Source organism: Pleurodeles waltl, chromosome 6 (assembly GCF_031143425.1).
Source record: "Pleurodeles waltl isolate 20211129_DDA chromosome 6, aPleWal1.hap1.20221129, whole genome shotgun sequence".
Lineage (NCBI taxonomy): Eukaryota > Metazoa > Chordata > Amphibia > Caudata > Salamandridae > Pleurodeles > Pleurodeles waltl.
Genome location: NC_090445.1, coordinates 888,353,529 through 888,374,769, shown reverse-complemented (window position 1 = coordinate 888,374,769; position 21,241 = coordinate 888,353,529). Strand labels below are relative to the sequence as shown.

Genomic DNA, 21,241 nt, shown 5'->3' with positions numbered 1-21,241 from the left:
CATGGCCAAAATCCTGTCAATGTGATTTTGTGATCCTGGGATATCTTAGCCCCAGCAGCACCAAGACGCCAGATCAAGCCTCTTCTATACATTTGGGTCCTGTGAGATCTGGTATTCATGCAAGACTAGACTACTCATCAATTACACAGCTGCTATGTAACAACCAATTTAATATTGTATCTTCTCCTGCCCATGCCGGCCCACCTGAGGCAGCGACCCATCACATCCATGACATCTCATTAAGGAGTAAAGTCACTCATAAATTGACATTGAAGACAGGGTCAAGATTGTTTGAACATCTTTGGATTCAAGACCCATACTTGAGAGGAATCATGTGTAGTGCCAACTTGAGGAGGACCAAGCTCAAATATCAGGCAATAAAGGGTTAAAGTGGACCATTAACTTCCTGCAGAACAAAGCTTAAATCTCCTCACACATCATCCTAGCTGATGGTCCTACTACTAGAGAGTAAGGTGGGATAGCATTAGGAGGGTTATTGGGTGCTTCAGTTTTCTATATTGCCTGTTGTGTATAATCTACCCTACCCCCCCTTTTGGTATATGACATTCTCTCTATGGTGGAACTAGCCTCATATCTTCTAGTCTCTGGTTGAGAGATTTGAGTGTACATCAAGTCCCTGGAAGCCATCATCTTGGGTAAGGGCAAATGTCAGTAGAACCTCCTATTGCTCCTGTGCAGTGTCATATTGGTTCTGACACTTTGGGTTTTTATTGGTCCAGACAAAGCATGGCAGGGGCTCCTGAAGTACCTACACCAAAGATCTGAGATGCGCCAGAACACAGTAATAACCTAGCCCACAAAGAACGTGATTCATTTTTTTTAAACATTTAAAAAGGACCTTACATCCTGAATGTATGTGACACACCACTTCCTTTTTGTATTCACGTTTAGCCACTCTTCTTACAGTACAACCTTTGCCATCTTGGGTGACTATAACGTTTCTGTTGATCTTGTCCACTCTCATAGCCTTACCAAATCTGGGATCACGTTTTGTGAACACTCAGAGTTTGATTATCCTGACACAATCTCCAACTTTAAATGCAGGTTCCTTGACTTTCCACTTGGCATCATAAGCACGCTTGACTTTCTCCTGTTTCCCTCATTGCCACTTCCTCTCTTGCTTAACCTCATCCTTTTCCTTAAACCACCACAAACACAACAACTTACGACACAGGATCCCTCCCTTCAGGTAGCTTAAAGTATTAGCTCAGTGGTGGTATACAGGGTGATGCGATATGACCACAATTTATCCCTCAGTTGGTCTTTTCACCCCCCTCCGAAACTGTGCGCCCACAAAATGCTTTCCTTCAATACACTGTTAAACCTTTCCACATCTCCATTTCCTTGAGGCTGATACAGAGTAGTAGTGATATGGCGAACATTACAGTATCTAAGAAAACAATTCTGTGACCTCAACTGCACACCATTGTCGGTGATAAGAACTTCAGGGTTCCCTTTCCTGGCAAACAGCTCCTTGAAGAACTCAATGACAACAGCAGTAGTAATTTGGGAGACAAACTTCACCTCAGGCCACTTAGAGTAACAATCCACTAAAACCATGGCAAATCTGCACTCCTGCGAGAAAAAAAAACGGAAAGGTCAAATCCCACTCTTTGCCACGGAAACACCAGCCATTCAACTGGGCACAAAAGTGGCAGTACTGGCATTAGCATCTTTTCACTATTAGCACATACCTCACTCGCCTGTACAACTCTATCCACTATCCTATCAAGACTAGATCACCAAAACATCGTCCTTATAAGCCTTTTCATAGATGACATTCCTAATGTCCCTCATGGGCTAAGGACAATATGTAATACCGTATACAACTAGGTGATATACACTTCCCATCTGTAAACAGCATACCACCTCTAAATCGCTTTTCTCTTGGGCCATTCTTCCCGCACATATACCATAACACTTTGCAACAATGAATCACCCTCCACAGCTTCTTTCCACACTTCCTCACTTATACTTCCGAATTTCCCAGACTCTGCATCAGATATGCAGGCTATCACATCAGTGTCATCTGTCTCATAAGTGTTTACCTTTTGATCACACAGTAATCTGGACAAACAGTCTGTGTGACCTTGCTTTTACCTGGTACATGTTCAACCTTACTATTGTATTCTTGGAGTCTAGACATTAATCTTTCAATACATGTTGGAACATTGCACCCCGCATAAGGAGACAAAATCCCTATAAGCGGTTTGTAGTCCGACACATGCCACCAACTCTTTCTCTACTATTGCCTAGCTTCTTTCGGTATCACTCAGGGTACGAGAAGCAAATGCTACATTCCATTCCTCTTTTCAACTTTTCTGTAAACGCACACTTCTTACCCCGTACAAAAATTTGCATCAACTGTTACACAGTATTCTCCGCTGACACAAAAAGGTTTTAAAGTCGGTGCTCTTACAATCCCAGATTTTATCAACGCAAACGCTTGTTGCTGTTTTTCTGACCACTCAAACTCAGCATTTCTCATAGTCTGCTCTCTCAGTGGTTCCATTCTGACAGGGACATCTGTGGTGAATTTACTATAATGTTTGCATAACCCTGCAAAAGTAAGCAATTTCTCTTTGTCTGTTGCGGGTGCCTAGACAATAGCAGACACAATAATGCCCTTAGGTACTACACCTTCCCTTAACAAAGTATTTCCTAAAACGACTCAAGGAAGAGTATACCCTTATTTTCTTTCCATGTCAGATCATGTTTTCACAACACTCCACATACATCCTTCCAATGTTCCTGCACATCTTTGGAGAAGATAAGGATATCATCCTGGAAGCTTTTGACAAATCCCTCCCTGCCTTTGAAAATGTGGAACATAGCCCAGTGGAACAGAGATGCAGCTACACAAGGCCAAAAGGCATCCTCTTGAATTGAAATAGGCCTTGCGGAATAATGAACATGGCCAAGCATTTTGAATCCTTAGTCATTTCGATTTGGTGATAGGCTGATTGTAGGCTAAAAGTGGAAAACACTCTTGCACCCTCCAACATGCTCACTACGTCATTGATATTGGGCAATGAATGACAGTCAACCACAATATTGTCATTGAGTGCTTTAAGATCTGTGCATAACCTTAAGGTCTCATCCACCTTGCGAGTCAAAACTATGGGTGAAACCTGTTCGGAGTAATCAACTTCTTCGATGACGCCCACATTCAACATCTCATCCAGTATGCTGTTAAGGTCATCCCACACATTTGTAGGTACCCTTCTCAATTTGTTTCACTTGTCAAGCCCCTAGATTAATTTTAATTTGGTTAGGTAGCCCTCCAATTTACATAACCTCTCAGTGAACACATCAGAGAACAGAGAGATTAACCATGCAGAACTGTCAAGTTCATTCACTACTCATATCGGTTCTTTGCTATGCAGGTTTAACATGATGTTTCCACCGATCCCTCCATCCAACAACATTTACCCTTTTCACCACACCGTACAATGTAATCTGGGCTTTGCGCCCTTTCAAATTTTTAACCACCTCTGTATAACCCACCACGCTGATAACGGACCTATCAAAGCTCTGAGCTACAATATCGGATTCAACTAATTTATTAAGTCACCAAACCTTTCTGCAAAATACTGCTTTCTGATTATTGTCCATGAAGACCCAGAATGTGCCAAAAGTTCTAACTCTGTCAAGTATATGGACTTTGCATTTAGGAGAATTTCTAACCTCTTCCTCATTTTCTTCGTGAGTATTCAAAGGCAACACTATCCCCTTATCCTACTTGTTATTTGCTTCTCTGGCACACGCACCCATCACACACGCCCTTTCCCTCACACTGGAAATTATGCCTTTGGTAGGATTTGCAACCCTCTTATTATCCTTGCACACTTGTGAAAAACGTCCCACCTGTTTACATTTGTTGCACTCTTCACTGAGAAAACAAAGCCAAGTGGTTTAGACTCCCACACTTAAAACAACTTATAGATTTGTCTCACTTTACGCCTGTTTGTCTACACCTGCAAGCAGAACTATCACTAATAATGCACACCTCTTCTTTTATATCCATACTTTTTGCACTACTATCTTGTATGGATTTCATCCACTTCTCCGACTGCTCAAGGGCTTTAGCATCTTGCAATTTTGCATCTCACATTACCCACAACTGCTCTTGTATTTCTTTAACTCTTGACTTTCACAATTATTTGGTTCCTAATCATTTAGTCAGTCATATTACCAAAGTTACAATTTATGGACAATGCCCTTAAAGCGGTTAGAAATTTGTTGAATGATTATCCCTCTTGCTGAGCTCTGTTATGAAACTTAAACCTGTTTAAAGCTATGCTGGAGGTCAGCTTGAACCTGTGCTGCAATCTTAATAAAGCCTCCTCAAACACACTAAGGTCTCCTTGCCCTTCAACCCAAAATATCTAAGTATACCAAATTCCTGCCACTGTAAAAACGCTGGAGAAATGCACTTTCAGCAATTAGCTACAAGTTGTGAAGAATCCTCCATTCAGTCTGCTTAACCTTTGCAAATATTAAAACTTCAATCATTCGTCAAATAATCCAAAAAAAGGATACTACTCCTGTACTGTAGTAGCTAGTGTCAAGTTTAAAAACTGGAGTCCATGAAATTTTCCAAAGACTTATTGAAGAACAGCACAGCATGCCGCCTACAGTCCAGGCAGTACAATTATCAACTCCCACTCATTCCAGAGCCAGAACCAGATAAACGAAAACCGGTATGACAGCAGAATTGGAAAGTAAACACCATTTATTTAAAGTAACAAACACCATATATTACATTTAGTTGAACAATGGCTTTATTTGCCATCAATTGCATTTCTTTATCATACCCAGCTGGATAAATCCGCAGCTCAGTGAAAGAATAATTTTTCTGACATGAAATTTGGATGTAAAATTTTAATAAAGTTCAAAGATTGAAAAAAAACATTTATTCGTCAAAGTGTGTCTTAATTAGTGTACATTTTGCAGGCATTTTAAGGGTTTCATTCTATTAAAACCATGTGGGCCAGGGCACCTTTAGCATTTCAAAGGTCAGAACTGTCAATAAGACAGTGAGGTCATCAGTAAGGCAGGGGTGCCAAGTTAAGTAAAATATAGATAAAAATATCCTGCCAGAACACCGACAAGCAAGAGTACAAAGTGAGTCACATCCTCTGCATTGCTGCTAACATAGCAGATCATCCAGCATTTCTATTCGCCTGATCAGTGCCAAGTATCTCACAAATAGGACGTACATTTGTAAAAAAAATTATGGAGGTACTAGACTAATTTATGCAAATACGACTTGACAAATGCGATGAGAGCTTATATGTATCCCATTAACATTGTAATTGATGAAGAAAGGTACAAAGCGGAACAATCCTCTATGTTATCTCTCAATGAGTGGAACGTCTAGCTTTTCAATTTGTCCGAGCTGTGCCTAGTATTTTACAAAAAAAGGATATACATTTTCATAAACTTTCTGCAGAAACCAAAATAATGTATGCAAATATGACTTGACAAATGAAATTCACGCAGACATTCAGAACAGCTAGGCAGAACAGTGTTTTCATTTTTTTTAAATGCATCCCAAGGCCATGTTCTAAAGTCTGCCATAAAATGGAAGTATAACATAATGTAATATAATAGAGGTATAATTTGGATAACAAAATAAATGCATTGAGACAAAGAGCGCAGATATTGTGTACATGTATAAACCAGCATGTGCATAGATATTAAAAGCTGTCAATGGACGGTTATTTAAGAATGGCTAAGTGCACAGGCACAGACTGAAGAGCAGACAGGGGACTTAACAAAGCACTGGTTGGAAAAAAAAAAAACTGAGCTACCGGTAACTTGACATGCAGTGGGTCCTTAAAACAATTTTACACGAAGAACCACGAACCAGAGGAGCGGACGTAAATTAGGAAAGCAGCAGAAGTTACGGGTAGGAGGCCAGGCCTTGCGACCAGCCTCTGCTGCACAAGGCCGTAGACCATGTGCAGCATGGTTTGGCCACTGGCTGACAGACACAAATGAACTCTTGTAGGCTGTATACAAAAACATTTTTTAAAATAATTATCAGTGCAAAAAAAAAAAAAAATCTGTAAAGTTATGGTTGGCAATGTTATAACATCTCACCCTATGTTTGAAAAAATCCTTTAAAAGTCCAACAAAATAATGAAGCACACCAAATGCAATGATTAACTCCTCACAATATTTATGTTAATAAAAAAAAAGCTAAATGTAAATAAAATGCATTGTAATATCAAACCAATTAATGAAACTACATTCACAATTTTATCTGAAAATGTGCCAACTGTAATCTCCAAGATGATTTACAACATTTGGAAAAGCATTCTTTTCATTAAGGCTGAGGTCATGAGCACTGTATTTAGTGTGAGATCTGTGGCTTGCATGACCATTTGGTGAATTGTGAATCTAACCATAACTTGCGATATTAAGTGTTCCTTAGTTTTAATCAAAACCTTAATTGGACTTTAACCGTGGTTTCGTAAGTGAAGTTCCAAGGTTTTTTAAAACAATATGCTACAATGTTATAACAATGGCACCCATAATATTAGCTATCAATCAGCCTTTTATTTGATTATTTAAAAACAATCATAAACGGGTCACAAAGCTATCAGTTTAAAAATATATATAAATACTCCTAATATATTAGATGATAAAAAAAAATAAACAAGTGTCAGTATTCAATGAATTTAGTTGCATAGTACTGACTTCAGAAAATCCCCCTCATAAAACAGGCCTAATAAATAGGAAGCATGCTGCCACACTGTTGTTGATGTGGTGGCAGCCAATCAGATCATTCTTCTCCATGGCGTAATGTATACTACGTTTCTGAGCCTTAACCCCTTGAGTTCCACGGATGTAATTGTTACCTCCTCAGCTGCAGCGCTGTTGTGCCAAGGACATAACCGTTACGTCCTGTGCCTGACCCACCCCCAATGGGAATGGCAGCAGAAGACCTTCTGCAAGCACCCCCAGTAAACCCCTCCCTCCCCCTTCACCCTTCTCCAGGGATAGATCGGCCATTTTTTTTTTTTTTTTTTTTTTAGCAAAACCCACTAGGCGCCAGGGATGTGTGTGTGTTTTGTTTAGTGAGAGCTTGCCCCCCAAAGGGGGCACATAACTCTTGGCCTATTTTTTTTTGGGGCCCCTCTGCCTCCAAGTGGGCAGAATCCACTAAGGTGCCAGGGATTATTTAAAAAAGATTTGTGGGGGGGAGGTAGGCCCTTGGGCAGGGGTCACCCCCAAAGGGGGCACATAACTGTTGACTATTTCTGCCCTCCTTGGGGGCAGAGCGGCCTATTATTTTTAGGCCCATCTGTCCCCAAGGGTGGCAGAAGCCACTAAGGCGCCAGGGAAAATTTCTAAATGTTTGGTGACTGGCGAAGTATTTGCATTTGTGATTAGAAGGTTTTATTTCTCCTTTTTGTTCTAGTTCTAAGCTTTTGATTCCTTTGCTGTGACCCCTTGTGGTTTTAACAGTGGCTTACCTGCAGTTTCTGTAGTTGCACGTTCTGGGTAAGAAAAAACTATTTACTCCAAATGAGTATCGTTGCCATGCATGAATGACTTTTTTGTAAATGGTGTACTAAATGCAGGATTGTGTGTGAAATTGTCCTTAGATTTGTGCACAATGATATTTGTGTTGTCTTATGTGTCATTTTCTTTTTCATTTTTATGGGATATCATTGGTGCTTGCTGTGTCTGTGCAGAAGAGCTGCTGGTAAATCTAGCTTTTTCAGGCAAGTGAGTGGTATCGTTTTTGACTACATAACTCTTTGTGATAAAGCCACACTTTGTTTATTACTTATTTTACACAGTGCTGGTTGCGCATTTGTCCAGTTACTTTTTGTAAGAAGGATCATGGCTATACGCAGGGTGACCACTCAGCAGGCTGTTGGTATGTTTTTTGAGTCGTCTTCTGACCATGATTATGAGATTGACTCCGCATCGGAGGCAGAGAAGCTTTTTGTAAGAAGGATCATGGCTATACGCAGGGTGACCACTCAGCAGGCTGTTGGTATGTTTTTTGAGTCGTCTTCTGACCATGATTATGAGATTGACTCCGCATCGGAGGCAGAGAAGCAACTGCAAGATTCTGGCAGTGAATTTTCTGTCAGAGAGGAATCATCTGATGATGAAGCCACTCGCAGTACGGATGAAGTGCCTGTTTTAGAGGAAGACACTGATGTGCCAATAAGTGCAGCAGCCTGGGGCTGAAAGGCTTCCCATTGGAAGACTAGAACTCTGGGTTGCCCCAAACATGGAGCAGCCAGAGTTGCCTGTCTTTACTTGTCTTCCGGGGTGTAGAGTGAATACGGAAAACAAGTTGCCTATCAATTTCTTTCAGTTGTTTATGGACGATGTATTTTTGGAAGAGATTGTTGAGCAGACTAATCTGTATGCTGAACAGTATTTGAGGGACAACAGTGTCAGACTTAGGTCACACTCTGGAGCTAGCCGGTGGATTTCCACAAATCTGGGAGAGGTGAAAAAGTTCTTGGGTTGAATTTTTTTGATGGGGTGGTTGAGGAAGCCGTCACTGTCTTCATATTTGTGTACTACTCCCTTGATGGCAAAGGTTATATTTCCTGCAACCATGAGTCGTAATCGGTATTTGCTGCTTCTTCGGATGCTGCATTTTGCTGATAATGCTTTAGCCCTGCCACAAGATCATCCCGATTCTGACCGTCTTTTTAAGTTTAGGCCTGTCTTTGACCATTGTGTAGATCAGTTTTCAGAGGTCTATGTTCCAGGGAAAGAAATAGCTATGGACGAGTTTTTGGTCCTGTTCAAGAGCCTACACTGGTAGGGATTCCAGTATTGACCCCCCTGGGTGTACATACACTTTTGGAGTAAGTGAGAAAATTGTGTTAGGGACTTGGTAGACAATAGTTTAACAAAGGACACCATTTGTACCTAGACTGAAGGGCAATTGTTCAGGGAATTGTGCCAAGTGGACACTTGCTTGTGACACACTTGGCTCTAACCGTAAAGGCTATCCAAGGGAGCTTGTGTGTAAAAAACTTAGTGACAATGCAGTGCCTTGCATAATGGTGAGCTGATAACTGTGAAATTTGCAGACAGAAGGGATGTCTACATGTTGACTACCATCCATGAGGAGTGTACTTACCCTGTGACTGTTTGGGGTCAAGTTGCTGAAGTGCACAAATGTGTGCATTTTGGACTACAATAAGCACATGGGTGGTGTAGCTAGAGTAGATCAGAGGTTGGAACCTTACACTGCTGCTCGTAAGGCTTTTATGTGGTATAAAAAGTTGCCTACACATTTCTTCCATTTATCAAATTTTAATGCTTATATTGTGTTCAAGGACTGTTCTCCTGAGTCAAAGATGACATTTGTTAAATTTCAGCAGTCTGTGATAGGGAGCCTTGTTGTGGTGGAACAGGCAAGTGTTCCTAGCGAAGCAGTGTTGGAATATCGCCACTTTCCTGATCACATTCCTCCTACTAAGAAATGTAGAGTCTGTGCCTGAAGAGTTATCCGGAGGGAGACTCATATGTACTGCTCCGATTGTCCTAAGCCTGGGCTGTGTGTGGTCGGCTGTTTCAAAGTTAGCACAACCAAGCAAATTATTGGGCACTACTGTAAGCGTAAACGTAAACTGCCTGTTCAATATTGTTTTACATTTTTTGTTCAGTTTCACAGTTGGCATTACTGTGATGTGTTTAGTTAGAGCTTTTGTGTTTGTAGTTTTGTACTTACATAGTGTGCTTGCTTCTTCTCTAGGGAAAAAGTACCAACTCTAGATATGTTCGAAAACTAGACACCCGGTCGAGTACAGGATGGTGTGCCTCTTGTGGATTCCAACAAATTTCTTAGCCACAACACCCTGTAAACTGTAGAATGCGACTAAAGTCACACATTTTTCTTGCATTTCTGTACCAGATTCTTCCAGAAGCAAACAAACCAGAAAACTATATCACCCACTGGTCCCCCCCCAGTCTCCTGATAAAAATGCTAACTCAATTGTTTGGGTAGGCCTAGTACCCACGACAGGAAGGGTCCAAAACACAACATGGACACAACAAAATTGTCTATTACAAAACTATCTTTTTTTGGCTACTGATGTTTGTTATGATACAAACATATCAATCATAGCTAGCAGACAATGTATTGTGCCATCCTGTTTTCAGCTCATACCTGTTGGAATGGCTATTGATTCTGGTTGTGGTGGAAACATATTAATTTTACATAAGGTTAGTAGATAATGTATCCTATGTTTTACTTCCATCACTTCCAACATGCCTGCTAGCGGCATATTGCAGTCGTTTTTTGTTTGCAGTATTGTTACTTATGGGATTTGGAAATAGGCAATACGGAGCTTTATTCATTTAAAGTAAACCTCTTGTGGATATTAATAAGGGGCCTATGTTTAGATACTTGGTAGGTAGGTTTGTGTATTAAAAAAAATAATAATAAAGAAAACAAAAAAACCTTTGATTGATTTATGTGTATGAATACACAACTTGTTCCAATTTTTACAACTGTCAAAGCGGCCGCCGAATATTCGCTCTAGTGTGTTCTATGTGCATAGTTGTCCGTCCTCTATTTAATTGGGGCTCATGATGTCTCTCTTTACCGACTCTTTTCCAATTGCCGGGTAAGCTTGCTTTTATGTTGGAATCAAAGGTTTTGCTTTAGCTATTAAGGCAGTAAATTATGTTCAATCGGCGGAGGCTTACGGTTTCTCCTTGTATTCAGGATGCCACTTCGCTTGATACAGCATTCCACTACGGTTATTTCTGATAAGGCAGCTATACAATTGGGTTTTGTCCATTAACTTTTGAATTGGTGTGATTTGTAAAGGATGTCAGTGTGCTAGGTTTGTAGACAACGCACTAACCTCTTAATATAGACCTTCATGCTGTGATTTTTATTTGTGGGGAGTTTGATTTAATGGTTTCATCTACCTCAATGCATTCTCACTCTGAATACATGACTGCACTTCTGTCATTCCGCACCTAATTTAGATTTCCAATAGGAGTCTATTGGTTTAGTTACTGGACTCATGTATCTCCTCTGTAATTTATGTATGTCCTGTATTGGCCAATTTTTCCCTCTTATTCTGGTAGTTTCTTCGTAACTTTTAGCCAGGTTTCACCGATTGTCTTTTATATTATAGCATGGTTTTTGTTTTTAGGCACATGACTTATTATGGTCACTTGCCATCGAAAGATATGATCAGACATTGGAAATACAGGTGTGAACGACTGTTGCTAGTCATGCTACATTTTGGAATACAAGACTGTCAGGGTAGATATTAAGGTGTCTATTTTGTTCAGATGGCCAGCTTTGGGCTTACACTAGGTCTACATTATTCCTATATCGAGCGCTGCTTAAACATTGTGTTTCAGATACCTAGCGTCAATATAAGAGGGCAGCTCTCTTTTCTCTTCTGCTCCTATTATCACTGATACAAGTTGGACATAACTAGGACAAGCTGTGTTGAAGTTTACACAGTATTGGTCTAACCTGCCACGTTATGGTATTTAGAACATATGGTATCTAGGATTTTTTACTCGGGTATGTATTCCCAGAGTTTTTATATTTTTGGTCTGACTTGTCTTTACAATACAATAGTTGACAGCATCACCATTTGACTGCTCTGCATTTGGATATATGTAGTTTTGAACTGGGTCAGTATGGAAATAGGATTGTTGATGTCTTATGTATTAACACGGTGCTACATGGGTGATGATATCCTGATGTAGTCCAGCTTTTCTTCCTTTTTTCTTTTCACCGGTTGGTGGATTGCACTATAGATGTAGAGTTGCACTATATTTATCTTTCTTTGGTATATTTAAGTTTGATGCATGGATCTCGCTGCTGAATTTTTTCATCTCGGTGTGACTTACTTCCTCCCCCACCCCTCTTTTTGTGTTCTCCATCTCTTCTTTTTTTTGCTTCAGAATTTTTACACATGTGAATGCAGTGACCTTTCTGTGGAACGCCCAGGATGAAAGATATTTATCACAAATTTTGGTGTGGAATTGTTGATCTCTGCTATCATCCTCTATACGTTATTTAACAGTTTGCTTTGTATATTTTTACAGCCTTGAAAAAGTCATATTTGTGAGGAAACACGTGTTGTCTGCGGCTGTGGATTTATCTACATTTGTTACTTGCAAAACTGATGCTTTTAACATCAATAAAAGGATCCCACTTCTACAGGACTTATCTGGATTAATTAAAAAATGTGGACCGTTAAGGAGTGCTGCGGTATTTCTAGAATTACTATATGTATACTGTCACCCCTGTGGTGCACTAATTTGCTTTTGGGTAATAGGAATTTACCATTCAGCACCACATTACTTTACTATTTTCTGTCTATTTTTTTAATATGTTTCGCCATCTACTATTCGATACATGTGCACGCACGGATACCGGGTATATGTACGACAGACCGTTAAGCTGCATAACAGTGTATGGTGAGGTCGAAAGTTAACGCCTAGAACTAGAACTCAGCAATTTTACGGTTTTGTGCGAGTAAAACGTGAACCTAACTATGTCCTGGTAACCTTTGTCTTTTTAAGTGAATTTCTATGTTTTTTTTAATGCTATTTCCTAAGTATAACACCTCTGTAAGAGACATTGCATGGGAAAACGTGTTTTTGGACTCCCCCCTTTTTTCTCGGCAGCTGTTTGGTGAATTACCCCAAAATATTTAAGTCATCAGCTAAAGTGAGTGGCAAACTAGTGTTGACAATTTTGTAAAGGTTCATCAAAACGCTGCCGAAGTTACTAGCAAAGAACGCTTTGTCTATGGAAACTAGGTCCTAACCAAACCTACCTACTGGCTGCTGCCATTAGGTAATCTATATGGATAAAACATGGATGAAGCGTTTAGGGTGAGGGGCTCGGACAGTAACTCACAGGATGGGTGGGGGGCAGTGTGGGAGGGGGCGGGAAGAGACCAGTTGGAGAACTGTATCTACTAGGGTGAGTAGATAAAAGGGCAGGATCCAAAACTTGTTTAGAAGACACAATTGCTCCATTTCCAAGTAAAAGGCAACTTATCATGAAGACTGAAGGTGAGCATGGAGGATCGAACAGGAGGAAAGTGGTCAAGTGGAAATGAGTGCGTTCAACTGTCTAGTTCAACAGAAAGGGCAGCACAAATCCTGCCACTGTGCTATCTCGATTTCTTTTTTAAACTGCAACCGACTAAGAATTCAAAGGGCATTCTCTCTTTCGGAAATATAGTTTCTTACCTGTGACCCACTGTACTTCAATAAAGAATACAATGCAAAATAACAAGCAAGAAAGTTTGTAATCACAGCTATTCACGGTGATTTTAACACTCACTTCAGAAATCACCAAGTGTACAATCTATGAGAACTCAGTGTGAGAGGAGCATTACACTTTTGCCATCAATATAAAGAGAGCTTAAAGTGTGCATCATTTACACACCAGAATAATCAAATTTGGTGTTATTTACTTATTTTAGAAATTATTTATTCAACAAATTATTCATTTATTAAGGAGTTTGCAAAAGCACATTGGAGTGGCTTTCAGTTAATTTAGAGCACAGAATGGGTTGAAGTGCAAAAAATAGTCACTAACATTCTGCAAAACACTGGCTCTGACTGATTATCTAAAACAACAAAAAAAGTAAAAACGTGCTGATTTTAGCCTCAGTTGCTATGAAATAATGTACAAACGAACGGGTGCAAGGTTACAAGTGACACAGTCTTTTACATGTGAGAATCCATGTATTAACATTAGAGTAGATCAACAAATCAACCCAACACACTACAAGGACAAATGAAGTATGTTACAATTAAAGTACCTTTTACATGAATGCGCCTATCAACACTGTGGCTTGCTGGAAACATGTGAGCGGGAATGTAGGAACACTATTTTTTGGGATTCCACTCAGGGAAATTGTTCAGAGTCTTTGAAGGGACAGAATGTCCTATTGCAGACGTTGCTCAAGTTTTACACTAAACAGTTAAGAAGAATCCCAGGGTTGTTGTACTTGCCAAAATAGGCAACAAGGATGCAATACTACCAGAGAGAAGACTAATCTAACTAAGGCAGTGTGCAAGGCAGTGCAGAGTCCTCGCTTCCAAAGACTGACCATAGTTTATGAAGCTAATAGACTGAAGTACACAGTGATCAGTAATGAAGGAACAGTTTTCATTCCCATTTCAACCTTACATTCACATGGCTGGTGTTGCGAATGGAGAAATCTGAGAAAGAAGGCAAGAGATTGGCACTGTGGTGGTGGCAGCATAAGTCTGTCCATGTTGATTTGACAACTTCTTGTAATTTCTAAGATGCATGGCATATAGGTCAAGCTATCTTCAGTTCTACCAAGCAGAATCAGTCTAAGGCAAGAGTAAACCTTGCACCTCTCTGCACATTTGAACTTTGGTACCAGTCTCAAAGTCAAAGGATGTGAATCACGGACTAGAGCTAACACTTTGAAGTGTCCTGTGGGAGGCAGCCACATGCCCATGATCACTGGAAGACAAAGCTGGCCTTGAGCGTGTATGATTGGGATGAATGGACAGCTGGGAAGAGCAGCACTTCAAGAACTAATAATTGGCTTTGCACGCTTTAACTTTTCCCCAGTAATATATGCTTGGCAAGCAAAAGCAGAGGGAAGTATTTTGGGGGGAAAACGAGAAACACAACAACTGGTGTGAGAGTTTTTAAAAGTAAAACAAAAAAGGTAAAGTAAACACAAGAAAAGAAAAAAAGCTGACATTGAACAAACAAGATTTATAATGATTGATTGAACAAGAAGTAAGATTAGAATGGGCAAAGAGTTTACTGGAAGAGAAAATACGACAAGTCCTCAGAAATGTTAAAGAAAAGATAGACTTACCTCAGAGATTTTAATTTCTAGCATATAATTGATGATGGATTAACTTAGTTTTCTTAAGAACTAATTATATTTCAAAAATGCATTGTGGAAAAGCCAGATATCAATTCTACTATAAATAAATAAAAATAGTTATGATTCTAAATTGGATTAACGGTTTTATTGTCTACATGTTTTGCAAAGCAGCTGCTAATTCCAGTGCATACGAGATGGTTCTGAGGAGTCATGACCAAGGTTCAGTAGAACTAAAGCAGGACGGGAAGCCAGTTTGTGGTCAAGGGCTACAGCAGGCCAGGTTTCATATAGTGATTAATCTCCACTACATACACAATGAAAAAATGACAATCATCTAGCGCTGAAGCGAAGCATGGAGTCAATCTTGGGGGCCTTTCTCTGGAATGTAAACTGATAATAGACGTTGTGGAAGGGCACATATAACTGAACCCATTCCAGAACAAAGGCAGACTAGGCTGCATCCCCCAAATCATGCCAACCAAGGCGCAAGACTTATTCTGCACCATGCAAAGGATTCCCCTTGCTCACACCATTTAAGCACAGGTGGAACAGCACTGCTGTGGCATAGTACTTCATACCAGTGGAAAGAATGAGATTTTTAAGGTTTCAGAATCAAAGGGAGTGATCTACTTCACACCCACATCGATGGATGAAGAAAAAGATGAAGCAAACAAATGGTAACAATGTTTAAGGATATATTAGCATTTTTTTTAAAAATAATAATTTAATGCGCTTCACCCTTAGGTCGTGAGCCGCTAATTTGAGAAAATATAGTGCTGGGTAATGAGACATTCCCCACTGACTAAGGGCCTCATTACGAGTGTGGTGGTCTTAAGAATGCGGCCTGTGTGGTGGTCTGACCACCAGCTCCGCCAGGATCTTGGATCCCAGTGGTCTGGAGGTGGCAGAGATCCTAATCCGCCAGGGCAGCGCTGCATGTAGCATTGCCCTGCGGATTAAGGCCTCATTCTTCGCCAGACTTTTAATGGCAGTAACACGGTCATGAAAAGTCTGGCAGGGAACAGGTACAGGGGCCAGAGGGGGGCCCCTGCACTGCCCATGCACTTTGCATGGGCAGCACAGGGGCTCTCCTGCCCAGCACCATCACAATGTTCACTGTCTGCTCTGCAGACAGTGAACATTGAGAGGGTGCTGGTGCACCCCACTGCCTACAGCATAGCAGCTGGCTTGATTACAAGCCAGAGGCAATGCTGTAGTCTGTTTCCCGCTAGGATGGTGGGTAGAAACCTAGGTTTCCGCCCACCAGCCTACCGGGAAACTCCTAATTGGGACGGCAGAGAGGTAGTCAGTGTGGCGGCAACCTCCCCATCAAAAGTTCAGTGGATGTTGAAAACCTCGGCGAACTCCTAAATCAGGCCCTTAAGTGAGTCTTGAGGTTTTTTTGTTTTCTAAAAAGGGCGCAACAAGTAGTAGTTCATAGTGCAAGGAAAGAGGAAGTTAATCGTTCAAAGGAAGATATTCAATAGCTGGGTAAGTGATGAAGGAAGAGTTCAAGTGGGAACTTGCACAGTGATTCTAGTAACAAGAAGGGGGTTGGTCGGAAGAAACATTTAAGCTATACACAAGACATTAAAGCATATTTTAGCATGTATATATTGATAGTGGAGATGGTCCAGCAAAGGTATGGCTTTAACAAATTTAGGGGCTAACGTGATGGTCTGGCTTTTTAGTTTTAGATATACTGGAGATCCTGCAGAGGGATTTTATTTACACTTAATGAAGGTTGGAGCCTACTATGGCAGGGAAGGTAGCTCTCCTACTTACCCTCTAGTATAAGGAGGTGGAAGATAGACTTGTGCTTATGGAAATGTATAGTACAAAATGGGATGAAAGCAGAAACTTGCTTAACCATTAAATGACAATCAACTTTGACTTCCAGACTTTTTACACTATTGCTAGTTAGTGGAAAAGATCAAAACATATTTGCCCAATGTTGCGATGACCAAAGAAATGGATTAGCATGAGTGACAAGGACATCTGTCTGGTCCAAGTTGACTTTTAGCCAGTTATTTGCCACTCATTGACTTTGCAAAGACATTCCATAACCATTGGATTTGACAGAAATCCATTTTAATGGACAAATCACCCTAATGGCAATAGACATAAGTGTTTAGTTTATTTCCATGGGTCCTAACTAGTCTAGCGAGGTCTTGCTTAACAAGGGTGAATAGATATGGAGAGAGTGCAAATCCTTTTGGAACACCTATGGGAACTGAAACAGGGGGTGACAAAGAGACAGAACAACTCTGGGTACTATCTTTCAAGAAGGAGGAAAACTCACACCAGCGCCTGACCATACAATCCAGAAAGGATGAGACGGGAAAATGAGGATATTGTGAGTTACAGTGTCAAATACCCCGAAAGACTGAGTAAAATTAGGACACTGACATTGTCTGAGTCTGCTGCCACATCGGGATCGTCTGTGGAAGTATTCACAGCCGATTTTGTTCCTTGACATGAGTGAGTTCCTGTGACCTAGCGGGGCACATCAAGTGTGATCTCATTTGAATGACTACAGTCCCAATCATAGGTTTAACATATAGAGCAGTGGTGGACTCTTACAGCGCTTCATGATTGTGTGTTTTATCTGTGTTACTAGAGCGGAGGCCTGCTGCCCTACTTTCGTAAAGTTCCACATCTATGCGCTAAACCAGATAATTGGTTTAGCGTTCCAAAGGCATGTTATGTTTGTATGTGGCCTGTGTGGTGCATACAGTGTGTTTATGACTGAGCCACAGTAATGGAGGCCTGAAGGCTAGTTTGTTCCCCAGAGAGGGGAAGTGTATTGCTGACATTCCTGGATGTTTAGTGAAGAAAACAGACACTGGAGTGGGAAAAGAGGAGACAGGGCTCATTCAGAAAATCAAGTTATGTCCTTTTGCTGAGAGGAACTGCTGATTAGTCCTACTGTCCCACTGCCACTTGCTAGGTTGAAGGGTGGGACAGCAGTTTTTGTTGTTCAGTGTGAGATGGGTCCTTTAAGTAAGACCAATGTGGCTGTTGATGAGTTGGGTGCAGGACGCTCATCTCACTTTGTTCCTCTGTTGTAGGTACTCCATTCTGGAGACTAAAATGCTGTGTGGAGTCATCAACCTGCACAACTGCAGTGTCTAAAAAAAGTCTCAATAGGACAGATGAAACGAGAACCAACCTAGATCCATTCTAAAGGTTAAAACTGATCATTTACATCCCTGTCTCTCTAACCTGTATAAAAAAGGAGCCACTAACCCAGTTCAAGTTCCACGTTTTCTTCAACCAAGGTAAGGATGGCCTCAAAGAGTACCCATTGGACTACTGCAGACCCACAGCTGATGCCTGCATGACAGTCACATTTCCAGACGTGATGGGACATCATCTGGCGTTTGGCCTTGCTAAAAGAAAGAGTCTGTTCTGACGCTCCTTGATGCCAACCTGCTGCTGAAATAAAGAAGATGCTTGCCAACCCTACAGAGTGTAACATGACCTGAAGTGCCAGAATAGCCTGATCAGTGTTAGTGTGTGGGTCCATTAGCCGAAGGAATACTGGGGAGAACGACCTGCATGCCCTGAGGCTTGTGGGCAGCAGTCTCTACATGAAAGCAGTTCCATGAGGGATATGCAGTTAGCAGTCATCGTCACTGCCATTGAGACATTGGTGTCCAAGGCGGAATGTGTCACAAAAAAGTGTGTTAAGAGGCGAAGTGTGGCTCTAAGATGTTTGTACCTGAAGCGGAGTGTTATCACCCAGAAAGTGTGCCTAGGAGGACTCTGCTGCCACCAAACATGTCCAACATGAGGTGTGGTGTGCCATTGTAAACTAGGGCCTTCAGCGGCTGTCCTTGCTTGTGCAGCTGTGATCTTTGACTTCAGCAGCTAACCTACTGCACCTCGCTGGTGACCCAGATAAGGGTCCACTGCTGCCAGAGTCACTGTGTGAGGATGTTGGCGGGCGACTCCCAGTCATCCTGCTGCCATATTCCCCCACTTTGTGGGTCGAGCCTCCAAAGGAAATGTCTCCTCGCAGAAGCTGGAGTAAAGAGACGTGTATACAGGTTGCTAATTCCCACCTTCTTTAGGAAATCTTCAAGTATTGTGCTTTGGTGGAGAATTGAGAATTCAAACTGAACTCTGAAGTAATCTGCACCTAAGCCTACTAGCCAAATAGACACCCACATACTGAAGGAGACCTACCTAGACATACCAAAGAGGTGAGAATTAACCGAAAGAATAATGCCATCTATGATATCCCAAACACCATTATAAGTATTGTGACTTTCTTTATGTGAAGGATTGCATTTTACACGTGTAGATTAAAGTACTTTTCGTTTACCCAACTCTGAGAATCCTGTGACTTTTTGCCATTGCTACCACTGAGTCAAACGCTGAAGAGGTTGTGCTTCGCCCAGGTTGCAGTGCTACGGTAGAATGGCTCCTGGGATACCAGTGACAAACTATCCTAGCCCTGAAGCCCATTAACCCCAGCTTGCCATGTGACACCCCTCCCCTAACAAATACGTTCAAAAGGGGTCTGAGTGATCGAATACCTTAAAACATAATAGGTCTAATGGGGAACCCAATTTAAAATTATTTAGAAGTTGTTCTAATCAATCTATTGACATTTGTTTTAAATACTGACAGCATTTAAAGTATCTAGTGCCTGAGAAGAGGTGTTCACACAAGAGTTTAGCTGAAAGGTGTCTTTAATCACTGTTCTCTTATCAGTAAAGACACTAACAAGATCTTTACAGATTTTGAGGGCTGCTGATAGGAGGAACTAAATTAGAAATATCAGAGTCTGCATACTACTGTAAAACTTCTTTCTGATTGTTACAAGCTGATAAAATGTGGCTAGAACCATTAGAAAAGTATTCTTTGAGGGTTTTGTAGGAAGACTGTTTAGGGGTTAGCAGCTTGTTTTTGTGGAACAGTTTGAGATCAGGTGACTCAGCGAGCCACTAGGGCTTGTCGGGTCTCAAGCTTCAACTCATAGGATGCAACTGTAAACTAAGGAGAAACTTCGAATTTGTCTTTAGAATATGACATGACCCGAGGGGCAATCTAAATTAGGAAATTTAAATTGATTATGTTAAACACTCTGTTACCCCCCCACAGGACGTCCAGGCACTAGAATGCTACTTGAGTGCCTGATACATAGCTAAAACTGCAGATTAAATAGCCATGGCTAAAGCTTTTAGGTAACAACTGACAAGGTGGAATCAGCCTAAGATCAGGGGGAAGTTTGAATTATTAAAAAGCCTAAAGGATGTGTGTGTGTGTGTGTATATATATATATATATATATATATATATATATATATATATATACACACACACACATACATACAGACACATATATACAAACACACACACACACACACCTTAGTTCATTGTGAAAGGCACACACACAATAAAACAGTACAAGAATTTGTTGGAGCTTAATTGAAATCCGAATTGCACACTGCACACATGTTGCCCCTAATAAGTAAAGAAAAGGTGATAATTTAAAATAGTAGAAATTAATTTTCAGTCAATTTACCTTTCTTTCAGTTAGGTTTAGGAGACTGATGAAGCCAAATATATGACCATGGTCGTCGTCATCGTCGTCGTCGTTGTCTTCTAGATTTTCTGCTTGCTGATGGATTTGAAAAACACAAAATTCCATGAACCAGCAAATAAAAGAATTCTGCATTAAATAGCTAAATTAAAATAATTTGGAGATGAAGAGCAAGAACGGAAAGAAAGGCAGAAGGTTCTATAATGCAGCAACTTCTCTGTGTGCCATGCAGGCATCAGAATCTTACAGTCTGGAAAGTAGCTAGAAACTGTGGTGCTTTGTGCTACTCCTTCTTTAACAGTGATATGAACATTAATTGTATAATTAAATAAGATATAGCACTGGGTATTATTCGTCTTATCCGTTCGGGCTGCAATTGACTGGTTCAACTAAGTGCCACGTTACCAGGAACCACCACTTATGGAAGATTTTCATTCAGCAGTACACCGATGCTCTGACTCTCTCCCCTGGTTGCCCAACATTCCCTCGCAGTCCTTCATTACTTGTCATGGAGTATTAAGTATTATTATACCCCCCCCAACTTTCCCCCTTTAACTGATCCCTATGTTCAGCACTACTCGCAGTAAACCCCCCCACCCCACACCCCATGTAAAGTGTTCCGTGTCTCCATGATCCATAGGTCACATACATACATAAAATAGCAAATCCAGGTTTTACGGTAATTATGCTAGTGACACTTCTAGCTGCATTTAATCATGCATTTTTTTAATCTTATTTATATTTGTTCCTGGTGTATTTTGGTGGGTGAAGAAACTAAGATGTTACTAGTAATTTACTGG

General features: G+C 40.8%; 1 protein-coding gene across 2 annotated transcripts in view; it reads right to left on the bottom strand.

Annotated features, from left to right (window-relative positions):
* BCCIP (BRCA2 and CDKN1A interacting protein) overlaps positions 1-21,241 on the bottom strand; it is a 226,144-nt gene that overhangs the window by 185,809 nt on the left and 19,094 nt on the right. For both annotated transcript variants that reach the window (XM_069239708.1, XM_069239707.1), the window contains exon 4: positions 20,424-20,519. In XM_069239708.1, coding sequence (XP_069095809.1) covers positions 20,424-20,519 — 96 coding nt within the window. The remainder of the gene's footprint in view (positions 1-20,423; positions 20,520-21,241) is intronic.